At 40.4% G+C, this 23996-nt stretch overlaps 1 protein-coding gene across 2 annotated transcripts in view; it reads left to right on the top strand.

Moving 5' to 3' along the window:
• The first annotated feature begins 619 nt into the window (after window positions 1–619).
• The window catches only part of iffo2b (intermediate filament family orphan 2b), a 36685-nt gene continuing 13308 nt past the window's right edge, over window positions 620–23996 (top strand). Inside the window, exon 1 of one of the 2 annotated variants that reach the window (XM_080891074.1) lies at window positions 620–3441. In XM_080891074.1, the coding sequence (XP_080747200.1) occupies window positions 2939–3441 (503 nt within the window). In that variant the 5' untranslated portion in view covers window positions 620–2938. The remainder of the gene's footprint in view (window positions 3442–23996) is intronic. The other variant, XM_080891075.1, reaches the window with a different exon arrangement.

Here is a 23996-nt window from a genome sequence, read left to right as displayed (position 1 = left end):
CTTCTATAATTTTGTCACCTTAAGATATTGTGATTTGCTGCTATATAAATAACACTGAATTGAAATAAATTACACAGTAAGATTAAATGATATGGGCAGCACGGTGGTAAGCACTGTTGCTTTACAGCAAGAAGGTCCTGAGTTCAATCCCACCATCAGTGTGTCTGTACGTTTGCATGTCCTCCCCGTGTTTGCCTGGGTTCTCTCCGGGTAGTCCGGATTCCTCCCGCAATCCAGACATGCAGCTAGCGGGTATAGGTTAATTGGAAACGATAAATTGCCTTTAGGTGCGAATGGTTGTCTGTGTCCGTGTGTTAGCCCAGCGACAGACTGGTGACCTGTCCAGGGTGTACCCAGACACCAGCCCCCCCCCCACCTACCCGCGACCCTGAAAAGGATAAACTGAAGAGGATGGATGGATTAAATCAGGGGTGTCAAACTCAAAAACACAGTGGGCCAAAATTCAAAACTGGAACAAAGTCGCAGGCTAACGTTGATATTTATTGAAATATATTTATTCCTCCAGATATAAGAATGAATCTTTTCTTATGGACTCAAACACATTTTGCTAAAAAACTGAATATGGAACAAGCAAAGCTTAATACTAAACAGTATATATATTTGCTGTATAATACCAGTAGGCCAGCTCTGATAGTAATTTGGCCCGCGGGCCAGAGTTTGACACCTTGTAACAGCCTATGGATTAAATAATACATTTCGCATCAAACTAGGCACAGTGATGGTGCTTGATAACATGTTATACACGCACTGGAGGAGCCAGGGATCGAGCCACCCTCAATCATATGTGAACCCAGGGAGGAAAAGGTCCCTTTGAACAGGAAGAAACCTGCAGGAGAACCAACCAAGGAGAGGCAACCATCTGCCACTATACCGGTTAGGGGTTAGTAGATGAAGACAGATCAGAAACATGCAGTGAAAGAGAGCCAGAAATTAATAATAACTAAATACAGAGAGCTGTATAAACGCATAGTAAATGAAAAACGTGACTGAAGAAGAAAATTCAGTGCATCATCTGAATCCCCAGCAGCCTAGACCTATTGCAGCAACTTCATCTATCATTGATTTTGTTATGTGCTATTGAATAACTTTTGGAATAAATAATGTATATAATGGAATACATGAATTAAATAAATTACTAAAGATCTAACACCAGTGTTCATAGCAGTTTATAAGCAAGACATTCGTCTCCTCTAGAAATACATGAAATTTGGCAGCACAACTTATTTAAGATAAGTTATTTAAAATGGCTTACTTTGTAGCAAAAATAATAAGCCAATAGAAGGAAAATTAATGAGGAACCTGGTCTGTTTGCATCACTTATTTCTGAACTAAAATGTCTTTGGACTTGGATGAAGATGCAAAGTTAATTCTAAGATAATAAGGACAATGGACGGAATAATCCGCTAGGTGGCGCATGAGCAAAACAACTTCATAAGTGTAGTAGCCGAATGTGACAAATGTATAAAATGGTCAAAGGTGCATACTTGCTTGAGCCACTTGCTCTTATAACCGTGTCTGTCTTTGGGTTTTTTTTGCAAAAGATTTCCACTTGTTCAAGTTTGGGCCTTTATGAGTTGTTTGGGCACGAGGGGCATTTTGTCAGCTTCGGAAATGATGTAATCATAGATTTATCCACTGTGATATCACCCTTTCACATAATGATCCTGATAATCCTACAGACTATAGGTGTATACTGTATGACATAATAATAAAGAGGTAACATCAAAAAGGCATAAGACATGTTAGGACAAGACAAGAAGAAAGGAAATCAAAACGAAAGCAAATAAACGTAAAAAAACATACAATGTTCGAATGATTCCTTCATAAGGACATAATAGCCCTCTCTTATTTCTCTTCTTTGCACCGATGCTGTAAATGCAGGTCCTGTGTGTGTGTTTTTATACAATATTATACAATTATTATTATTCAAATACAATATTTTGGAAATATACTGCAGGCCTATGGAATTTGAAAAAACAACAACAAATCAGACTGTGACTTCGCTAAAACTCAAACATATCACATACAGAGTAATACAGTAATACAGTGCAGACAGAAACTGCCACATTGTGCGTCCCTATAAAAAATATACACGTTTATTATTGTGGTAAAGGTTTCATATTGATACTTGTTTAAATAAAAGAAACAATTCATTATTCTAATAAACGCACAAAAACGCCAGGCCTGACTTAAAAGCGCATAAGAAAAGAAATTAGGTTATAGTTCACTTTATCCTATTAATTAGACTTAAGCCTTCCTCAGCCCGTCGATCCCTTTCGTCAGTGTGTGTGTGTGTGAGAGAGACAGGGGTAGGGAGGTGGGAGGGGCTCCTAGAGGTGATAGTGCCTAGTTTAGCACTTTGCAACATGATCCGCGGAGAGGCCGGGCTTTGCGGCGCTGCATCCTGCCACACCGCGCCACATGGAGACCGGATAGAGCCGCGGTAAACTGGGCATGATAAAGAAAGAAGGTGGACCATTTTCCTCCTCTGTCGGCTGGCTATATGTACTCGCACAGCATCAGCAGCTCCTGACAAAGCAAAGGCAGACGGAGACATGAGGGTGACGGGAAGTGCTGCTGCTGCTGCTGGAGATTCTTGCGGTCTGCGTCAAACCTCTCGGTCCTTCAGAAGATGATGCTCGCTGTGTCTCTTAAGGGACTTTTCTGGTTCGTTGTGTGAACCCACGCCACGCTGAAGGGGGTCTTTGTTAATATCTCGGGTTTAAACGTCCAGTAGCAGCAGCGGGGATAGTGATGGTCAACCCTTCTCCAGTTGCTCAATCACTGAATCACTGTCTGCATCTGCATTGTAAAGAGAAACTCACCCCGAGGGAGTGAGGGATTTTCAAGCAATATGCAGCGATAAAGAAACCACAAGTGTTGCTGTTTTATTTAAACCAGACAGAGCCATAGGTGGATGAACGGAGTTTTGTTATTTACCAACATGAGCTCGCTGTTTTTCTCCGATACTCCGTCCGGTCCGGTCTGCAGCGCTCCCACCGGGTCGGGCGCGGTGACCAGCGCCCTGCGAAACGACCTGGGCTCCAACATCCACGTGCTGAAAACCCTCAACCTGCGTTTCCGCTGCTTCCTCGCCAAAGTGCACGAGTTAGAGAGGAGAAACAAACTGCTGGAAAGCCAGCTGCAGCAAGCTCTGCAGAGACCGCAGTACCGCCACCTTTACACCCGTGAAGTCGCCGTGCAGACGGACGGTCCCGAGTCGAGACTGCCGGGCACCATCTGGAGTTTCACCCACGTCAGGAGGCAAGGGGAGCGCTTTGAGACCCTGCAAGGGCCCGGGGTGACATGGACGCATCCGGACGGAGTTGGTGTCCAAATTGACACAATTACCCCAGAACTGAGGGCTCTGTATAACGTGCTGGCCAAAGTCAAGCGGGAGAGGGACGAGTACAGGAAAAAGTGAGTAAAGTAAACACTATTAATGTGAAAGTTGTGTGCGGGTATTTTATATGCTCAAATAATCTCACGCTAGGATATGTCCAGTTGTAGTTTGCAGGGGAGCAGCAAGAAATTTAAGGCCTTGAGTGAATGGTGAAGCCCCCACCACCAAAATGTATTTCTTGATAAAAAGCTGCTAATAGGGAAGCTGTTCCCTTAAGCTCTTTCCTTTGCATTTACATAGATGCACAGACACAAAGATACTGAAAAGTTTAAAAGACATGTCATATCGTAACGGACAGACACACAATACCTGCAATTATTCCATATTATACTCTAGATTGTAATCAGTTACACAAAAGGTCTGACTCATTCAATGAGTCAAGTTGATAGCGGTTTATAAAGGGGAAACATGTTTTCCTTTACAGTAAATCTGGGAATATAATTGCTATTGAATACACTTCTCACATGTTAAATAGTTCACTTTTGAGCAAAACTGTTTCTCAGTATTTGGGAAGTTAGGCAGGAACTCAGCCAGTTTTCAAGTAGTCTTTAAAGTTTCCACAAGACAAACCACACATTTGTCTCTTTATAAACTTCTACATTTACTTTGGATTGAAGTTAGCCGAACACGAGGACTGATCTGTCTGTCAAGGGGGAAAAAAGTTTATTAAGAGACATGATTGGTAATTTTGGCTCATGTTGTCACTTCTAACTTATTATTGTGGCTTTTCTTCTCCCGTGTGGACGTGGTTAGACAATATATCCAGATGCTCATCTGACAGGTATAGAGGAGCGTGATGACAGCTATCACAGTGACAGAGTGTCACTTGAGCTAGTACATCCCATGAAGTATTCAGAGCCGAGTGGCTGTTTGGCACTTTAGTTAACCAAACACGTTTTTCCATGAATTTAACTGATCCCGTTTTTTTCCCATTTCTGCGGAAATTCCTTTGCACGGCTCAGTTTTCAGCAATTGTTCTCTTTTTAGTCATACTAATTGTGTCCGCCTGTGGACTCACTGTAGGATCCCCAGCTGACTGTGAGTGTGTGACTGCTGGCCGTCTTGGCCGGCTACTGGAGGGGTGTGGGGATTGCCAAGCAACCGCCTGCTTCTGTTTGGCGTCATGATTCAAGCAGAGAGGCATTTTTACAGGCCTCTGTCTGGTCGGTGAGGTCGTCTATGACGAACGCTTACTTCCGTGTGAGCACACTGACTCAGTGACACAGAATGTGTGTGTTCTCCCACTCCTCTGGGAAACTGGATATCCTGTCCAGTCATTCCTGTAACACCAGCATATCCTTTTTTGTGCATTTCTGCTGTGGACGATAAAGTGCAGTGACTGGGAGAGTGGCCAGATTTAAAATTCCTGCAGCTGAAATCCAAGATCTGGATCTTTTTTTGGCAAAAATGACTTTACATGTTTGCTTTTAAAATGTATATTAAATCACAAGAGTTGTGGAATTTCTTTTACACCTGGATAAGTGACAAACAAAGTGCATTCCAAGCATGTTTTTATGGGCCAATAATCATTGTTATCGATTTGCCTGCCTCTCTCTTTCCCTCCTTGCTCTGAGCTTGATAATTGCATCATCGCTGAGTTCACTGCCCTGCTTTTCTTTCTGTCTCCCAGTCTAAATCCTCTTTACTACTGTCACGTTTCAGCATTCAATCCCTGAGCCCCATCCTGCCATGCCTTTTCTGTTCTGTGTTCTTTGTGTTCAGCCATTCCTTCGCTCCACCCTTCTGCAGGCCCTCCACCCCTTCGTCCCTCTCTGTGTGGTACAGACTGCTTTGTAAGGCGTCTTCATTCCCCATGGAGGCCACCACAGTGCTCTCCCACATTCAGGGTGATTTATTAAAGTTTTAGCAGTGTGGACACGCACAAAAAGATGGATCGGCAGTTGTCTTGTTTCTGATTTGGCCGCTTGCATTCCAACATGGTTACCATGAGCTGTTCAGATGTTTACTTCTGACATTTTACAGTGAAGCTCTTTCTGACCAAGAGGTAAAACAATGCACTCTGAACTAATTTCATGAGAGGTTATGTTGCAGAGGCTGCTTGAATACATAGAAGGGAGATTAATGCTAAACACCAGATTAACAGAAATAGAAAAAAACCCTGGTCAGAATTCCAAGAAACATCAAAATGAAACTTAAGTAACAAATTTTAACAATCTGTCTAATCTTTGAACTTAAATTTCACCTTAAATTTGAACTTAAGTAATTATAAATTTGCAAAAATATTCACAGGTTAACAGCTACAATATAAACAACCATAAACCTGCTTGCAGATGTTGTAACTCTATTGTTTTATAGACTATACTATATAATGTTTTAAAAAATCCTTTTTCATCATCTGTTATGTATGTGAGCAGTGCTAATGGAGACCATTAAAGCATCTAAGACACAGAAAAAGAATGTTTTTCTCAAAGAAAATATATGAAATACAACAAAAGAGGTAGAGATAACCACTTTGTTAGGTACATCTGTTTGTCTTCTAAATGCAAATAGCTAATCAGCCATTCACAGGGTAACAGCGCAATGAATTTGGGCTTGTAGACATGGTCAAGATGGCCTGCTGAACTTCAAACCATCATCAAAGCATCAGAATGGGGAAGAAAGGTTTAAGTGAGTTTGAATGTGATGTGGTTTTGGTGCCAAACGAGCTGGTCTGAGTATTTCAGAAACTGCTCATCTACTACTTTAAAGCAGTGAGCGGCTCTAGGTGAAAGCTCTTGTTAATGTCAGAGGAGAATGACCAGATCACTTCTGGCTGATAGGAGAGCAACAGTAACTGAAGTAACCACTCATTATAAACAAAGTATGCAGAGGTACATTTCTGAATGCACAACAACCTGTTTAGCAGCAGTAGAGGCTACGTTTCGCATGGACTCACCAAAATTTGACAATAGAAGACTGGAAAAACATTGCCTGGTCTGATGAGTTACAATTTCAGAGGTAGGGTCAGAATTTGATGTAAACAACCTAAAAACAAGGATCCATCCTGCCTTCCATCAGTGGTTTAGGCTTGTGGTGGTCATACAGTGTGGTTGATATTCTATGGTACCCTTAGCACCAAGTGAGTATCGTTTTTTTTTATCATTGTATCATCTGCTGATGGATGCTTCCAGCAGAATAATGCGTCATGTCACAAAGCTCAGATCATCTCAAACTGGCATCCTTAACATGACAAAAAGTTCAATGTGCTCAAATCATCAGACATCAGTCCAGTAGAGCACGTTTGGGATGTGCAGCTGACAAATCTGCAGCGACTGTGTGATACTAACATGTCAATATGGACCAGAATCTCTGAGGGATGTTTCTAGCAACCGTTTGAATCTATGTCATGAAGAATTAAGTCAGCTCTGAAGACAAAAGAGTTTCAACTCACTTCTAGCTGGGTGTACCGAAGGTGGTCGATGAGTGTATAGTTAGTGCAGTTCAGCAACCAAAAGTGTGAGTTCATTAAGGAATGATTTACATTTAAGAAAGATCTGCTGCAGGTGCAGACTGAGACAGAGAAGAAGAAATCGAGTTGTTGTGCGATGCACTATCACAAATAAAATGTTCAAAATTCATTGTTCCAAAAATCTCAACTGGCCTCAATCCTGTATCCAAATCAGTTTCTCTCCATTGTTCAAAATCCTATTTGTATAGAGAACAGCATGTTCTTTCAAAGCTAATCTGTATTTGTGCATCTGGAAAAGCTCTTAACTTCGTGTGGATTTTATCCAAAGTCTTACCTAACCTATCAGATTCTTTCTTTTAATTCATTGCTGTCATGTGAAAAAGTCTCCCTGCTCAAACACACAGTCCCACTGTCTGTCTCCCGCACACTAGCATACTGCACCTATTGTCAAAGAAGAAGCGCTACAAATCAGACAACCAACTTAAATGAGTATCCACGTAATGCCACAATGTCGGGACTGTGGGGTTACATTTCTGTCACAGCCGTGCAAAGGAAGATGGGTAAGGTCATTGCCAGCACACCCAGTTCACACTGTTTTTATTCCTCCTTCTTCATTATGCTTTTATCACTTGGGGGTGTCAGTGTGACTCTCCCAGTAATTGCCGTCATTATGTGATAATGTTTGAAAGGCCATGAGAAGCGTTGCTGAAGCCGATGAGCATATCTGACAACCGGCAACACACGCTAAGAACAGATAGTGTTTCCAGTTCACTGTGACAGTTGTCTTGTCTTCATAGGCGGTGGCAATTTGCTTAAAGTTTTGCATTTTATATTTTGTGCACAGAGATACCCCAGATGGCTTTAGCCATTATGCAGATTGCCGCACAGGAGGACAGGCAGGGAGTGAAAGACGGCAGTTATTCTTGGAAATAACGTGCTGATACATTTTCAAATAGGTGCATAAAAATATAAGATAAAAGAGAAGTACATAAATGATACTGTAGACGGCATGCATTTATGTTAAGTAGAGCTGATGAATACAAATTCTGAGAGCTGTATAATTTGCATTATTATAACCAACTTTTCCAGTGTAGTTCCCACTGCAGCGTTAAAGGACATGTCAGTGAGAGGCTGAGCTCCAGTTGAGATATGAGATCGGCGGTTCCCAGTCGTTGTGGTGGCCACTCCTAATTGGTTGTTTATTTCATCAGTGATCTGAGGCCAAACAACTGTCCTGCTGGATCACAGTGTGGAGACAGGGGGAGGCAGAACAGTCACTGGGCCTCCAGGGTATGTTCTTCCGGCATGAATAATTCACGTTGCTGAATTTAGCCGTGCGTGGATCAATGTGATGAGAATTCAGTAAAGACACTTTTCCCGAGCCTTTGATCTCGGTTCCTGTGCGTCAAAGAGGTGAACATCGAAGCTGAGCCTCTCCTTTGAAAATCAGTAAACTACTTTAACAAATTACAGGGAGAGGTAAACTGCAATTCCAAAGTCAGCGCCTGCATTGCGTTTCAAATATCATATTTCCTGATGAAGAGCAAAGCGCTGTGCTGATGAGCTCCTGAGCCTTTGTGTGTGTCTGTGGTGCTGACCTGCCCTGCTTATAATCCAGGCCGTCTATTCAGGAGAGGGATTTTCTCTAAGCCGTCACCTAGCACCAAGGCTTCAACATCCAGCCAGCCCTGCGCCACATCCTGGCAATCAGCCGCTGCACTGAACTGGGGCCTCTGAAAGTGGAAGGCACCCTGCTGCTGAGATACAGAGCAAGAGAAAGAGAGATCAGTTCTCTCAGGCTACTGAGCTCCAGAGTAGAGTCTGTACTGTTTGTCTATGCTCCTTCTTAGTTCACAACATGTTTTTTTTTATCTTTCAAGGCAAATTGCTGACTTTAGAATCGTAGGTCGTATCCATTCTGTTGGGTCTAAAAGCTTTACAAACCTGGATTATACTCAGTGGAAATATGTAAAGGAAAAGAGCTGCTGATACTGCTTATTTGTCTTTGCTGTACACCTCAACTTTTATCCAAAAGTACATTAATGATCAATGATTCCCAAAATCACAGATAAGTTGGGAAGGAAGAGAAGAGGGACCTTCTTCTCAACACCACAGAGAGTCTGTGAAGGCAACAGATCCCCAGATGAATGCAGCTTGTGACGAGGTATTTTAGGTATGAGATTGTTTGGCTGTAAAAGATTATGAGCCAGAAAGGTCAAGTAGCCACTACACAGGAGTACCAAAAGTTTATCAGTCTGAACACCCTGAGGATGCCTTACTTTCTACTGTGTGAGTAATGTTTTTTAATGGAAGCACTGGCCTATTTGATAAAATCATGAATAATTTTGGATTTTGGACTGCAAATAAGTAATTTGCTACTGGTAACTTGTTACATTTGACAGATTTATGTAGATACATAATATTGCTATGTAGTTTAAGTCAGTGTTTTTCGTCTATTCATGAGATTTGTTCACAATAATTGACTGAAACTGTCACTTACTGTGAAAATGCTATAGCAACGGCGTTGCAAAAAAGGAAACCTAGTTTATAGTGTTTCCCCATCTCCCTTCACAAGCCTTTCTTCTCTCAGTGTCTGGAGCTGCTGCTGTGCTATGCAGCTGTGGTTGATTATTCATGGGTATCGATACAGCTGAGAGCAGTGGCGCATTGCCATATTTAAAAGTGCAGGAATGCACCTGTCGGTGGTAAGCAGCTATGGCAAATATAGACTGAACTGACTGTGCAGAAGGGTTTTTTTGTAGGTTGGAAAGCCTTGCGACAGTTGCAGGGAAAGCAGGAGACAGATTAAGTTATTAATCAACAGACCTAATCTTTATATAGACCTAATAATGTGCCTTTGGCTTTCGGTTCAGATCTGCTCAGTTTGCAATGCTTTTGCAGCTAAAGCTCCTAATATGCTGGCACAGCGTGCTGACTTAATAATGTCTGTATTTCTAAAGCTTGTTATTCGAGAGGAAGTGCTGGTTTACCAGGCACTCCAAAAACATATATGGGCACTTTGGGCACTATATATAACATACAGAGCATGACAGCGGCGTTAAATATGTTTCAGCGCTTGAACTTCCAGCACAGAAGGCCACATGTGCCCTCCCTTTGAACTCGGTGGAAATCTTAATGTAGTGTGAGACTCGTCTGTCTTGTGTCAGTGACGTAAAAGACGGATCACACTGATGTTCACACTGTCATACCATGATCAGATATGGGTCGCATAGGGTCAAAAAAGTCAGATTTGATACGCTTTCGCATGCAGTGCGAACGTAGCCAAAGTGCTTTGACATTCTGTGGCAACGTTTTCATTATCAGCAAAAGAAAGTAAATGTTTGTTTAAACTAATGATTTTAACACCAATTTTTAGTCATGACCTGTTAAAAAAACACGCAGAAAATTGAATCTCTAAATACATCCGTTTCAGCTGATAATATTGTAACTTTTTATTCAAGCATTCATTTGTTGTTGATTTCTCTGTTGCTAAGACCATCAAGGGTTATTAAAAATATAAATCAGAGATGTGTTTTGACACTGCAGCATTTATTTTTTATTTTTTTATTTTTTTAAATTAAAGCTGCTATTAACAGGTATTTTCATGTCTCCCCAACTTCCCTCACATGAGTAGGAGGAATGAGGCTGAAGCTGTAGCTCTGGCAGTAGATATTTCAGTAGTACAGTGCAATACTTAATAAGCAAGTTACCCCTGACTTTAATTTAGCATCAGCTCTCATATGAAAGTCAGCTGGCTCTTATATTTGGCACTGAAATCTCATGCTCTCCTTGTTATGTAAATGTTTCATTGATATAATTTCCCCTTTATAATTGGAGGAGATAAGGTACTCTGTCTGTCACCCTAACTTTGCAAAGATTGAGGAACCCTTTGTGGGTTGAGGCAGTGCCTAACAATTTCATTTCTGTAGATTTTGAGCAGGGTTGGTTAGTAACGAATTAACCATAGTCAGGACTGCATATTCAGATTACAACAAAATAACTGAAATCTACTTGGCAAACATTTGAAATTTGTAAAAATGTGAAGAAAGTGAATGAAAACAATAGCTACATGGAGTTAAAGTTACAGTCTCAGGAATTATTTACTTACTTTTCAAATCATTTTAAAATTTAAAATATAAAAATTGAATTTATGAAACTTGAAAACACACACTCACTCAGAGAACCCTTAATGAACTTTTTTTTAAACCGTTTTTATTGTAAAGCTCTTTGGTTTTTAATGCACAATATAAATAAATTTTATTTCCTTACTTACTTTATTATTGCGATGTAAGTCCACTTTATTTCGAATGAGATGTAGAAATCTAAATTTTGCTGTCAACCTCACCATATTTAACTTTTAAATAATCCAAAACAGTTCTAATCAACGTATTAAGCAGTGTTTTATCAAACCATAGCTGTAATTTGCTTCTGGTGACTGACCACTTGTAGAGAGACACTGAATACATTATTCTTGCTTTGGCTCCCCACAGCTAACAGACTCTTTGTGTCTCTCTTTACTTATTTTCAATTCCTGGTTTTTGTTCTTTGTTTCCTTTGTTGGACTTTCCATTGAAGTAGCAGTGGGTATTCCTTTCTCAGGTTATTTTGGTACACAAGTACATTATGCTATTGCTATTTTAAACTAGGTCATACACCTAGCCTTTGATTTTTTTGTACTTTGACTATACTCCATCAGCCATGAAAGGCTGATGGAGTATAGTCATCACCCCGCTGTGCGGGCGAGCGGCATGGACACCTACGTTTGTGAATGCGATAGCTCAAGAAGAAAGCGACGTAGGAGCTTTAAATTGATACCATAGGTATATCTACAAAAAAAATCTTAGAAGAATTTGAATCTCATTGATCTCGACCTCAAGGTCAGAGGCCAAGTGTTCAAGTGAATGTTCTTTTATTTCTTATGTCTTTGTGTTTCTTCATGGAAACACTTTATATAATACATGAAAACCATAGTTTATTAGTGATTGATCTTTTCATTTTTTTTTCTTGAATAAGTCATGCTGGTTTATGTCATTCAGAAGTTGTGATTATATTTGACACATCAGTGCAGCAACCCAAGTAAAAAGGTAGCCAGTTTACAGGGATAGAAAAATGAAGAAAATCAGCAAATTACTTTTAACATTGAAGTGTGTTTCTAATAAAATACCAGGGCAGCTGTAATTCAGGAGGTAGAGCGGCTAGAGCACACATTGAGATGTTAAACTGTAACATAGGTGCTACATGCTGTCAGTGTTGTATGCTTTTAAAGTTCCTTTAATGAAAGTGGTGTATCATTTACATCCATTATAAACTGCATCAGTGCATTATGAAACAGTGTCATGAACTGTAGGCCGTTAGATTCAGATTGTTGCAACTGATTTAATTGAAATATGACAGTGATCGTGAAACAGGTGTATGTACACAGACGTACAATACGATGTTTGTCTCATAGTTCTATTATGTGTCACATAATTTCACTGTACACACCCTGGCCAGTGAGGATTTGTGCCAGAAGTGAATATCTTGATCTTCTTTATTTCTTTGATGGGATGTCACTCCCTGTGTACTCCACCCAAACATGGCCCAGACTTGTAAGCTGTTGATTGTGGTCTTATGCACTTGCAGTGATTCTAACAAATCCACATCATTTGCACAGCAGAACCCCCCCCCTTCCCAAAGTTATAAAACTGTTAGGACATGGATTTAATGAGATGTTTTTACCAGTTAAGTCTTTACAGTTCTTGTGCAACGAAACATCTTTGTGTCTGTTAAGTCAATAGACAGGAGCCCAGAGCTATTATGAGAGCACTATAATAGGGCAAGAATAAATCAGTGGGAACATAACAACTTAACAGTAGAGTAGTGTTCTTTGTAGGATGTGGGGTGGGGTCAGTTTGCAGTGTGGATTATGGAGACTGCAGGGGAAACTGATTTTCTGTCACAATGCTTTGTCGCTCCCTCTCCTGCATACTGCACAAATATGATACGCAGGCAGATGAATCCTTGTATTCTTTCCTCTTTTGAGTTCTGAGAAGAAAAACATTAATGCGGCCAATGAATTGCATAAGAACAATTAAGAAAAAAATAATCGACTTCACTGTAAAAATTTCACTTTCAGGTTCATGTCAGTAATTATGAAACTGTTACTCATGGAAACTCTTCGGTCTTTCCGCCAGACATTTAACTGCCAACTATTGTAAGCATAAACAAACTATTAAGTTGGGGTGTTTTCACAGTGGCAACACCTTTGCAAGTCCATGCAGTTCATAAAATCACTGCCTTCATAAACACCTCGCTTTTACAGCAGTTATTCATTTTTTCAGGGTGAACTTGGGTCAAAGAGTTGGAATCTGCTGATAATTACCTGTGAACGCCCATTATATTGGTTGTTCTCCTGTAGTATGCCTCAGGGCAAGGAAAAGGGGCCCTTGACTGGCTTTGAGAGTTAAGCAATTAGATAATACATGTGCTTAGTGCAAACAAGTCAAGTTTACACCTTGGAAAAGCCAGTGCAGCAAGGCTTGGGCACAGGTCAGACATGTTACAACACTTGCTCCCAATTATCTTTCAGTCCATTAATGTGAAGGGAGGACAAGTGGAGTTGCACCAAGCCTTCTATTCAAATAGATGCTTTGATCAGTGGAAATTACTTTAAGTATCCAAGAAAAACAAAACCCAGGAACATGAGCTATGCACAAGCTACATGGTGCCCTGTTGTGGTGCAACAAGTTCATCTTGAAAAAGCTGGTCCACCGAGTAAAGACATGCAGCAGCTATATGAGCCGTGAAACTGCCCTGACGTAAACAAAGCTTATAGAAGCTTTAACCATGCTTGCTTATGACGATGCTCACTGCTTTTGTAGGAATTTAAACTAAGACTCAGATGTCTGGTTTTAGGCAGAACATCCATCAAACTCGCTAATTATATTTTCCAGTACCTAACCTCTAATCCTAAATGTTATTTGTTTTCCCAGTCCTTTTCCAAAGAAGTACTACATCTCTGGACTAGTCTCGGTGTAATAAAAAAATGCTTTATTAAACGTCTGCAAGTACAGAACTGCAGCGTGTTAATGCCTAAACATATTTCAGCATCAGTTAATTAAATAGTGGATGAAATGTTACGTGTGTTATGTGTGAATTTCTTTACCAGTTAATGTAAATTAATGTTAAAATGTTGCTGTAGTGATATTTCAATATAGTGTAAATATACTGTGACCAAAAAAAAAGTACTAAAATTGAAATGAAAATTTTTTTTTAATAAAAAAATGTCAACGCATTCAAGATAATAAAATAAAATAAGAGAAGATAAAAAGACAAGTGTTGAAATGTTAGATGCCACATGCACTGTGGTTACCAGATAACAGACGTGTGTGCGTAGACACCATGTGATGATGTGTAACTGTGCAAAGTAAATAACTGGTTTGGATTTCCCCATCCAAGCACATGTGTGTATTAGATAATGCCATGAATAATCTTAGCTAATAAACTAATAATAATAAATACATACGAATTTGGTGAAGGGCTGCAATGACTCATTGAGTATTTCAAATAATTTGATTATAAAAAGTTCTCAATACAAATTCTTTGATTCGATGTTTCGTTTGATGCACGCGATGTAAAGAACAATGTAAACGTGAGTGTTTCACCCACATTTGCGACTAAAAACAGACCTGCAATAAAAAAAGTATTTAGGAGCAGCGTGCGAATAAAATCTGCAGTAAGTCTCCAGAAGTTGTATGAAAATATGCAGATGAACCAGTGTCATAGCAGACTGGTTAAATCATACAGACTGCTGAAGGCTGACGCTGGCCGTCCTATTTTCCATGGAGGTGATACCAGCAGCAAACAGGGGTGAATCTAAAGGGGGCCATCGGGTGTACTAGACCAGCGGTTCCCAACCTTTTTTGCGCCACGGACCGGTTTATGCCCGGCCTTTAAGGTGTCGCGGATAAATACAACAAAATAAAACTAGTACCGGTACCGAAAAAAAAAACATTTATTCATAACACGTGAAAAGACCCAGGAAAACCGAGTTAACGATAAAAATGATAACAAAATAGCGCTGAAAACCGATAAAAACCCTGAAAACCATACATTTCACACCTGAGCCTCAACTCTCGCGGCCCGGTACCAAACGACTCACGGACCAGTACCGGTCCGAGGCCCGGGGGTTGGGGACCGCTGCACTAGACCATATTAACTTCAAGGCTCTTGTAACATTTTTCAGATTGAAAGTGAAATACTATAAAATATTGCATTAATTCAACTGCATAAATGTTTCAAAAATATAGAAATAAAAGCTTTTTTATACAAGCCAATAAAATGTACATGGGCCATTAAACTCTGAGCCACGGACCTGAGGGTTAGTAGGTGGAACACTGAATTATTATTTATATTAATTATTAACATCTAGACCATCATGTCATCTGTTTTCAGCAGCACAAATACGTGCCTCCTGTTTATGTCAGAAAGCTTTTCAAGAAGACAGAGTAAAGGTACATTTATGCCTTAGTCTATTTTAGATTTTTAGATTTTGAAAGAACGGTGTTTTTGTTCTCTTTTGAATATTTATTATTGCTTATTAACAAGACAAAGGTATTTCTTATCCTGTTACACAAATAATCAATGGAATAATTGATGGATTACTTGATTACTAAAATAATCAGTAGCTGCAGCTAGGGCTGCTCAATTAATCGAATTTTAATCACGATTACGATCTGGGCTTTCAACGATCATTAAAAATGACTGAGCCGATTATTAGCCCCTCCCTCGTTTATCCGCGACACCTTAAAGGCCGGTCCGTGAAAATATTGTCGGGCATAAACCGGTCCGTGGTGCAAAAAAGGTTGGAGACCGCTGATTAAGAGGACCCGAGGGAAGCTCGGAAAGCTAAGCAGAAGTTATTTGGAGAGGAGAGTGACTGCCGTTGGTTGAAAAGAGAGGTAAAAAAAAAAAACTTCAGTGGTGTTGCACACTATTTTATATTATTTTTTAAAGTCATTGTTAACCCTTTAAAGCCGTCAGAGCAGCACGCTCCGTTTTGTGTAACTATTTTTAAATCCCTGTAGAACCTGGACCATGTAAGCTAGTGCAATAATTTGTTTTGCATATGAAACCAGAGGAGTTGTACTTACATCTCATACCATCAGCTTGTCCTCGGTCACGGTTTCCTTCCACATAAAGCTTTGCAAAAATTGCATAAAAAGCGCTTGCAGGAACAAAAACATAATATTCCAGAAACACGCTTCGCTGATCCGATCAGCTGTTCGTAACACTTCCCACAGTGAAACAGGCGTCAGCGCGAACTATCACATGTCCGCCATTTCCTGGCCGAAACCGGAAGTGACGTCATTTTCGCGGAAATGTAGTTTTTTTTACTTGTAGGCCTTAAAGGCCTATACTGGTCATGTTTGACTTTTCTGAATAGTTTCTGGGATGCTTAGAACTCGAATTGCACTGCTGGAAATAGTTTATTTTGATGCACCTGCTGTTTTCTTTGCAAATTTGCATCATAGGATTGTTTTTTTGTTTTTCCTGCAGTATATAAAAATTGGTGTATCTCCAAAATAAAACTATGAAGACACTCAAAATAAGTTTCCTGTTGTTGTAAACTATTTTTTGCAACTTTTTTGTATTTAAAGTTTTGAGGGATAAACCTCTTAAATTTCTCCAAGTAGAAATATATGTAAAAAAACAAACAAAAACGATTTTCAATTTTTTTTTGTAGTTTATTGCACTTTTTTGCAATTAATGTAGTTACTATGGACTTAATTCATACATATTATTAAAATATGGGCTATAACAGTTGTATAGCAACTTGAAATGCTCCCATAAATGGCACTACAACATGTAAAAAAATAATATAAGCTCTGGCGGACTTGGTTCTATAGTAGGTCTTAAAGGGTTAAATAAATATCGTCAAATAATCGAGATCTCAATTTCAGTGAAAATAATCGTGATTATCATTTTTGCCATAATCGAGCAGCCCTAGCTGCAGCCCTAATTTGGTGTGATCATTCAGACCTCTCACTCTCTCCAAAGTACATTTAAGACCAATTTGGCATAAAGGTTGTTTCTATTTATTTTTTAGGTGGATTTCGGCTTCATCATTGTCTTTTGTCTGTTTTTGTATTCCCAGACAGACCGGAAGATATTTAACTTAAAATAAACAACTGTACTAAAAGAAAATGGAGTGTTAAAATTATCATTGCCAGACGATTAACATAATTTGAAGTTGAATAAACTCAGAGAAATGTGCTTATCTCAGTGAGAGGTACTATATGTCCAAAAACTTCGTAGTGCTCACAAAAATAGCGTAAGAATCATCTAAACCAAGCAGAAGAAACCCACTGCTCCCACGCCCCTGCTCAAGGAACATGACAAATACCCCAAGACAGATCTCCAAACACGTAACCTTTCAATCCAGCAATCCCACACCAAAACCCATGGGACCAAAAATATCTGCTACCAGTGTCCCTGCATCAGACCCTACATGATCAGACACCACAAGACACCATCTGATGTCTTTTGGATTCATGAGGGGTACCTACCCAAATCATTTGAATCGTTCATCCATTCATCCATGTGCTTTTGTAGCTGATTATTATTAAATATGTGTTGTAGGATTTTATTTGTCAGTTAGTTTTTAATAAACCAGCGTTTACATTTGGTACATAGATTTGTGGTCCTCAGGGTTTTAAAAATGTTCAGCTAATTTAATAACTACAACATAATGGCAGTCCTCTCAGGCTCATCTTATAGCTTGCATTGAGTACTAATTAAAAATCTTAGCATGGAAACACTGTATGTTATACCAGCTCAGCATGCTAGCGTCAGTATTGTTAGCATCATCGTCAGGTTAGCAGGCATTGTTTTTGAGCACAGAGCACTGCTTAAGACAACATCATGGATGTAGAGTCTTCGTCCTCTGTCAGGGCTGTAACTGTGATTCACTTTAATAAATTAAATAGTCCCTGCAAGGACAACAAGTGGAAAACTAGAACTTTTACATTTTTTTAAATCTTACCTATAAAAAAATATAAACATATTCAAGGAGGAGGAGAAGATAATCCATCACAACATGTAATTAAAAAAAATCAGTGACAAAAAAAGTGAAAACAACAAAACCCCTCTTATGAAAAAAAGATTCTGAGAAATCAAAAGAACTGAAACATGCTGTGTTTCCTGTAAAACATAAGCATGTTCATCTGTGGTCACTTAGCAACACTGGTGGCTCCTGCTGGTTTCTGTGCCCTGTCTGGGTTAGGAGGGCTATATTTAAGACACAGAAACAGAAAAATCACCAGTCAGTGAGCAACGGGCCTCTCTGTGCACAGCTTACATGACAGTAGAAGACAAATAAGCGTGTGTGTGTGTTATTGACATGTACTGAGGTCAGAGAGGAAGGTGGTTAATTGGAACACAGAAATGAAACGCGCCTCAACCTTGCAGTGGTGTCTTGTCGTCAGTGGGCCTCTGAGCTGCTTTACGTGCTGGCCCTGATCCATTTCATGCAACTGCTTCATTTGCACCCCACATATGTCTCTCAGTGGAGTCTGGGGAAGCTATAGATTACAGAGTATCACCAAACTTAGTCGATGATCCCAGTGACAGAGTAACGAAGATCACATTGTTCTCTCTATTTTGCATAACTGCGATATAGTCATGTCTTCCCAGGAAGCTGATCCTGTCAGGGCAATTTTCGGGGGGGGGGGGGGGGGGGGGGGGGGAGTAATGTAGAGACACTAGCCTGCTGATTCAATGTTAATGAAAATGGCGAATGGTTGTGTCATCTAGAAGACATCGCATAGACACCTCTAGCTGTCCACCGGAGGAATCACAAGTACTCAGGACGTTTAGACATGATTTATCAAAGCTGTCAGCGGCCTCATTTCATACAAGCAGCTCAACTAAATGGCTGTGTTTGTCCTGCACGTAGTCCCATGTATTGATCCCTCACTCTGTTATCATGCAGGGCTTCCTGCTTTTCTCTCTCCGCTCGCGTGAGAATTTATTGTCACTGTGCCATTAAAATCTCTTAATAGAGTTTCGCCTAAGGTTCCCCTTTGCGGAGTTAGTTGAGAAAGCAGACACTGATTTGTGCCCTTATACATTTAAACTTTATTAATAAAGAAGGAATGTGATTTATAGTTTTCACAATTCAATTACTTAATTGTTTTAGATAATATTGTGCTAAACATACAGGAATTCAGTCAGACCAACATATCTTTTTGTAAATCACTGGCACATTTCTATGTGTTGCATCTTTGAGAAACACATTTTTACTAATTTCGAAGTCTCCCTCTTATATATACCAGTTTTCAAGTGATATATAGACCTAACATAGAAGAAAGATTATGAAACAAAAGAGCAAGCCGCTTTTGACTTCAGAAAAATATTCTGAATAGCAGGATTTTAATCTGCTCTAATATGTAGAATTGGTGCTTGAGTCTGTAATTTGTTGCCTGGTTTCTTAAAGCTTCCACACACAAACACTTTCCAGTATATCACATACTTGAAACAGGGTGTTGGCTGAACTAAAACTTTATTTGCGATGAACGATGGAGGCTTTGTGGTATGATATGCAACCACACCTCAAAGTTTTCCCTATGCTCTCTTTGGTGTTTACTGCATATTCCATGCTCTCTTTAATAGTTACCGCCTGTTGCATAAGTGTTTAGGACCTTTCTGATGAACATTTAATCATTAAGATAATAATCTTTGGATAGTCACCTCCAATTATTTTCACTCTGACAGTTTCACCAGTAAATCACTACGAGTGGCATAAAACTATCACCTTGAGCACTATTGTTACAAAGAATCAGGTGCGGATCAAGACTTGGATGGGTGCATGCTTCGTGTCCTCGGGCGCTGTAGTGGGAAAACACTGAGGCAATTTGCGTGCAAATGTAACTCCCAGACACACCACACAAGGCAGGGAGGGTTATTTGGCAAGCTGTTGTTCAACAGACAAACATATGAGAAATGTCTGTTTGATGTGATACACTTCAGGTTCCTCTTTCAGTACCACACTGCAGTATTCTCTTAAATCACTGATTTACATGAATCACGAAGAATCAAGCAACTTTTTAAAAATGTTCTACTCCAGTGCAAAAAGCATGTAGTGCTGATTTATATTACTCTATGTTATTAGATTAGATAGAATGAAATCTTCCATCCATCCATTCATTCTCTTCTACTGATCCTTTGCAGGGTTGCGGGGGAGCTGGAGGCTATGCCAGCTACCATAGGACGAGAGGCAGGGTACACCCAGGACTGGTCACCAGTCTGTCACAGGGCTAACATATAGAGACAAACAACCATTCACACTCAGATTCCCACCCACATTCACCCATATGGGCATTCACCCCACTGCACATCTTTGGACTGAATGAAATCTTACTTAACATAATTAAACTCTTGACACTGATGCCAAAGCACCAGTGTAGAGTGCTTTTAATGGCTAAGCGAAGTGAAACTTGCATGCAGAAAATATTTTCTACTCTCACATTATAGATATAGATAGATATAGATCTATCTATCTATCTATCTATCTATCTATCTATCTATCTATCTATCTATCTATCTATCTATTAGGGGTGCAACGATACTCGTATCGATATTGAACTGTTCGATACAGTGCTTTCGGTTCGGTACGCATATGTATCGAACAATACAAAATTTGTAATTTATTTTATCAACTTTCCTTCTGACGATGCTGTCTGTGTTGAGCGCTCAGTGAATCTGCGTTTGACTACTCCGCCTAGGCTGCACTGTGGAGTGCAGATCCACTGAGCCAACACAGACAGCATTAGGGCTGCTCAATTAATCGAATTTTAATCACGATTACGATCTGGGCTTTCAACGATCATTAAAAATGACTGAGCCGATTATTAGCCCCTCCCTCATTTATCCGCGACACCTTAAAGGCCGGTCCGTGAAAATATTGTCGGGCATAAACCGGTCCGTGGCGCAAAAAAGGTTGGAGACCGCTGATTAAGAGGACCCGAGGGAAGCTCGGAAAGCTAAGCAGAAGTTATTTGGAGAGTGACTGCCGTTGGTTGAAAAGAGAGGTAAAAAAAAAAAAAACTTCAGTGGTGTTGCACACTATTTTATATTATTTTTTTAAAGTCATTGTTAACCCTTTAAAGCCGGTCAGAGCAGCACGCTCCGTTTTGCGTAACTATTTTTAAATCCCTGTAGAACCTGAGCCGTGTAAGCTAGCGCAATAATTTGTTTTGCATATGAAACCGGAGGAGTTGTACTTACATCTGATGCCATCAGCTTGTCCTCGGTCTCGTTCCACATATAGCTTTGCAAAAATTGCATAAAAAGCGCTTGCAGGAACAAAAACATAATATTCCAGAAACACGCTTTGCCGTTCCTATCAGCTGTTCATAACACTTCCCACAGTGAAATGATGCACATGCTGTTTTCTTTGCAAATTTGTATCATAGGATTGTTTTTTGTTTTTCCTGCAGTATATAAAAATTGCTGTATCTCCAAAATAAAACTATGAAGACACTCAAAATAAATTTCCTGTGGTGGGAAACTATTTTTTGCAACTTTATTGTATTTAAAGTTTTGAGGGATAAACCTCTTAAACTTCTCCAAGTAGAAATATATGTAAACAAAACAAAAGCGATTTTCAATTTTTTTTGTAGTTTATTGCACTTTTTTGCAATTTATGTAATTACTATGGACTTAATGCATACATATTATTAAAATATGGGCTATAACAGTTGTATTGATGTATAGCAACTTGAAATGCTCCCACAAATGGCACTACAGCATGTAAAAAAAATAATATAAGCTCTGGTGGACTTGGTTCTATGGTAGGTCTTAAAGGGTTAAATAAATATCGTCAAATAATCGTGATCTCAATTTCAGTGAAAATAATCGTGATTATCATTTTTGCCATAATCGAGCAGCCCTAGACAGCATCATCAGAAGGAAGAGCACAGGGCAAGCTAGCGAGACAGAAGTTAAGCTCTCCTTGCAAAATGGCAAATTGAACCTCCCCCACCCTCATTCAGATCTGGCGTTTGGAATTATTTTGGTTTTCATGTGACGTATGACCCTGAAGGTAAGCAAGTCATGGACTAAAGTAAAACAGTATGTTGGATGTGCCACGCAATGGTCAATTACATGGGTGGGAACTAGTGTGTTAGCGCAGTTAGCTCGTTAACGTGTTGGCCGTCTAGCCTCACGCACGGGGCGATCAGGGGTAGCTCGTTAACGGAGATTTGCCGTGTTGTGGCGTTAACGTCATTTCAACGAGATTAACGCTGACAGCACTAGTGGGAACACAACGAATATGACTGCACATTTACGCCAACATCATCCTAGTGCAAAGACAAGTGGAAGCAGACAAAAACAACAAGCATGCTACAAACTTTATCCGAGTCATTTAGACAGCCGTTAGCACATGATTCTCCTTATGGGGACCTGATATGTTTAATATTGTGGCGAGCTCAGAGAAGGTGGAGACGGAGGTGTCGTTTGGTCTTGCTTCCCGTGAGCTAGCCAGGGAGCACAGCCGTTTATTGACATCTGCAGAAGAACACTGCCGCTAGCTGACTGCTCAGCGCGACAACCGCACAGCAACAACAACAACACACAGGGCGCCCTCTGACCCCGGAAGTACACACCGTCGCAGCGAGAGGGCGTCACCCGTCACTATGGCAACATAAACAAAACATAACTGTACAAACAGAATCCCGAACAGCCCTGACCCGCTACATAGCCCCCCACCTAAGGCGTCAGTCGTCCCCAACGACCCCATTACCCCACACAAAGTCCTGCAAATGTCCAGGTGCCTTCTTTTGGCGCACCGGCCAGTCACGACCGGCGGGAGAAAAGTCACTCGGGTCAGAACATGGGGTGCCACCATCATCCCACTTCTGACACCAATGTGGCAAGCTCAGACAAGGAGGAGACGGAGGTGTCGTTTGGTCTTGCTTCCCGTGAGCTAGCCAAGCAGCACAGCCGTTTATTGACATCTGCAGAAGAACACTGCCGCTAGCTAACTGCTCAGCGCGGCAACCGCATAGCAACAACAACAACACACAGGGCGCCCTCTGACCCCGGAAGGACACACCGTCGCAGCGAGAGGGCGTCACCCGTCACTATGGCAACATAAACAAAACATAACTGTACAAACAGAACCCCGAACAGCCCTGACCTGCTAAAATATGCTACTGAGAATATAGCCCAGAAGAAGCGTATAGTATAGCTTTTATTTTGGAAAGAGCCATTTCTCTGTAATAAACTCTCTTTTCCAAAGATGAGTGATTCCTCAATCAGATACATGGCTTGCAAAATCGCTAGCCCGACATCCCGGGGCTAGCGATTTTTCCAGTCGGGCTACCAAAATCTATCTCTGCCCTGCCCGTCGGGCTATTGTAGGAAGGAAAATATATGTCAATGCTTTTGCATTCTTTCGGAAATGTAGCTGGGTAATTATGTCATTGGCATCGATGAGCCACTGTCAATATGTGACATATTGAAATCGCGTTTGAATTTGCGCTTGTTTTTTTGCTTTCACTTTGCAATCGCGCGAACTGTGTATAGAGAGCGACAGCACTGATTGGTGAGTGATGATAATTTGCGCACCAATTCCTCTGACATCGTCTTATCAATCGTTAGCTTACTATGCAAACATGACAAGTGAAATCTCCCGCAGCAAGCTTAAACATATGAGAGGTTGATCGCGCAGAGAATCGCTGACCGTTATGTGTGTGTGTGTAAAAGCAGCAGGATGTATATTTTAGTTCTGCTGAGCCAAATGAGACAGGTCAGGGTGAAGAAGTGACAGCCAAAGAAAAGCTTACCACAAAACGGAAAAGTTATGACAAATCAGACTATAAGGCAAAAAGAAAGTGCAGCTTTATGGTTTCATGGACAAAAGAATTTCTGTGGCTGCAATATGACGAGCTATATAACCGGGGCTGCACATAAGTGGTCCGCAGCTGCGCATTCGCTGTCAAAAAAAAAAAAAAAACGCGCACAAGATATGAAGTTGCAACGCGTGTTTGCATACATAAGATTTTCTGGAGGAGGACAGACATTTGTTTAGAACTCTTAAAGATGTCGAAGAAGCTCCTTTAAGCAATTACTTTGGTGTTCCTCCACCTCCAAACAAATGTCAGAAGGAGTCCGAACCAC

The sequence above is a fragment of the Rhamphochromis sp. 'chilingali' genome (assembly GCF_963969265.1).
Source record: "Rhamphochromis sp. 'chilingali' genome assembly, chromosome: 9".
Lineage (NCBI taxonomy): Eukaryota > Metazoa > Chordata > Actinopteri > Cichliformes > Cichlidae > Rhamphochromis > Rhamphochromis sp. 'chilingali'.
The sequence above is the reverse complement of the archived record's forward strand: the minus strand, read 5'-3'. Positions and strand labels throughout refer to the sequence as shown.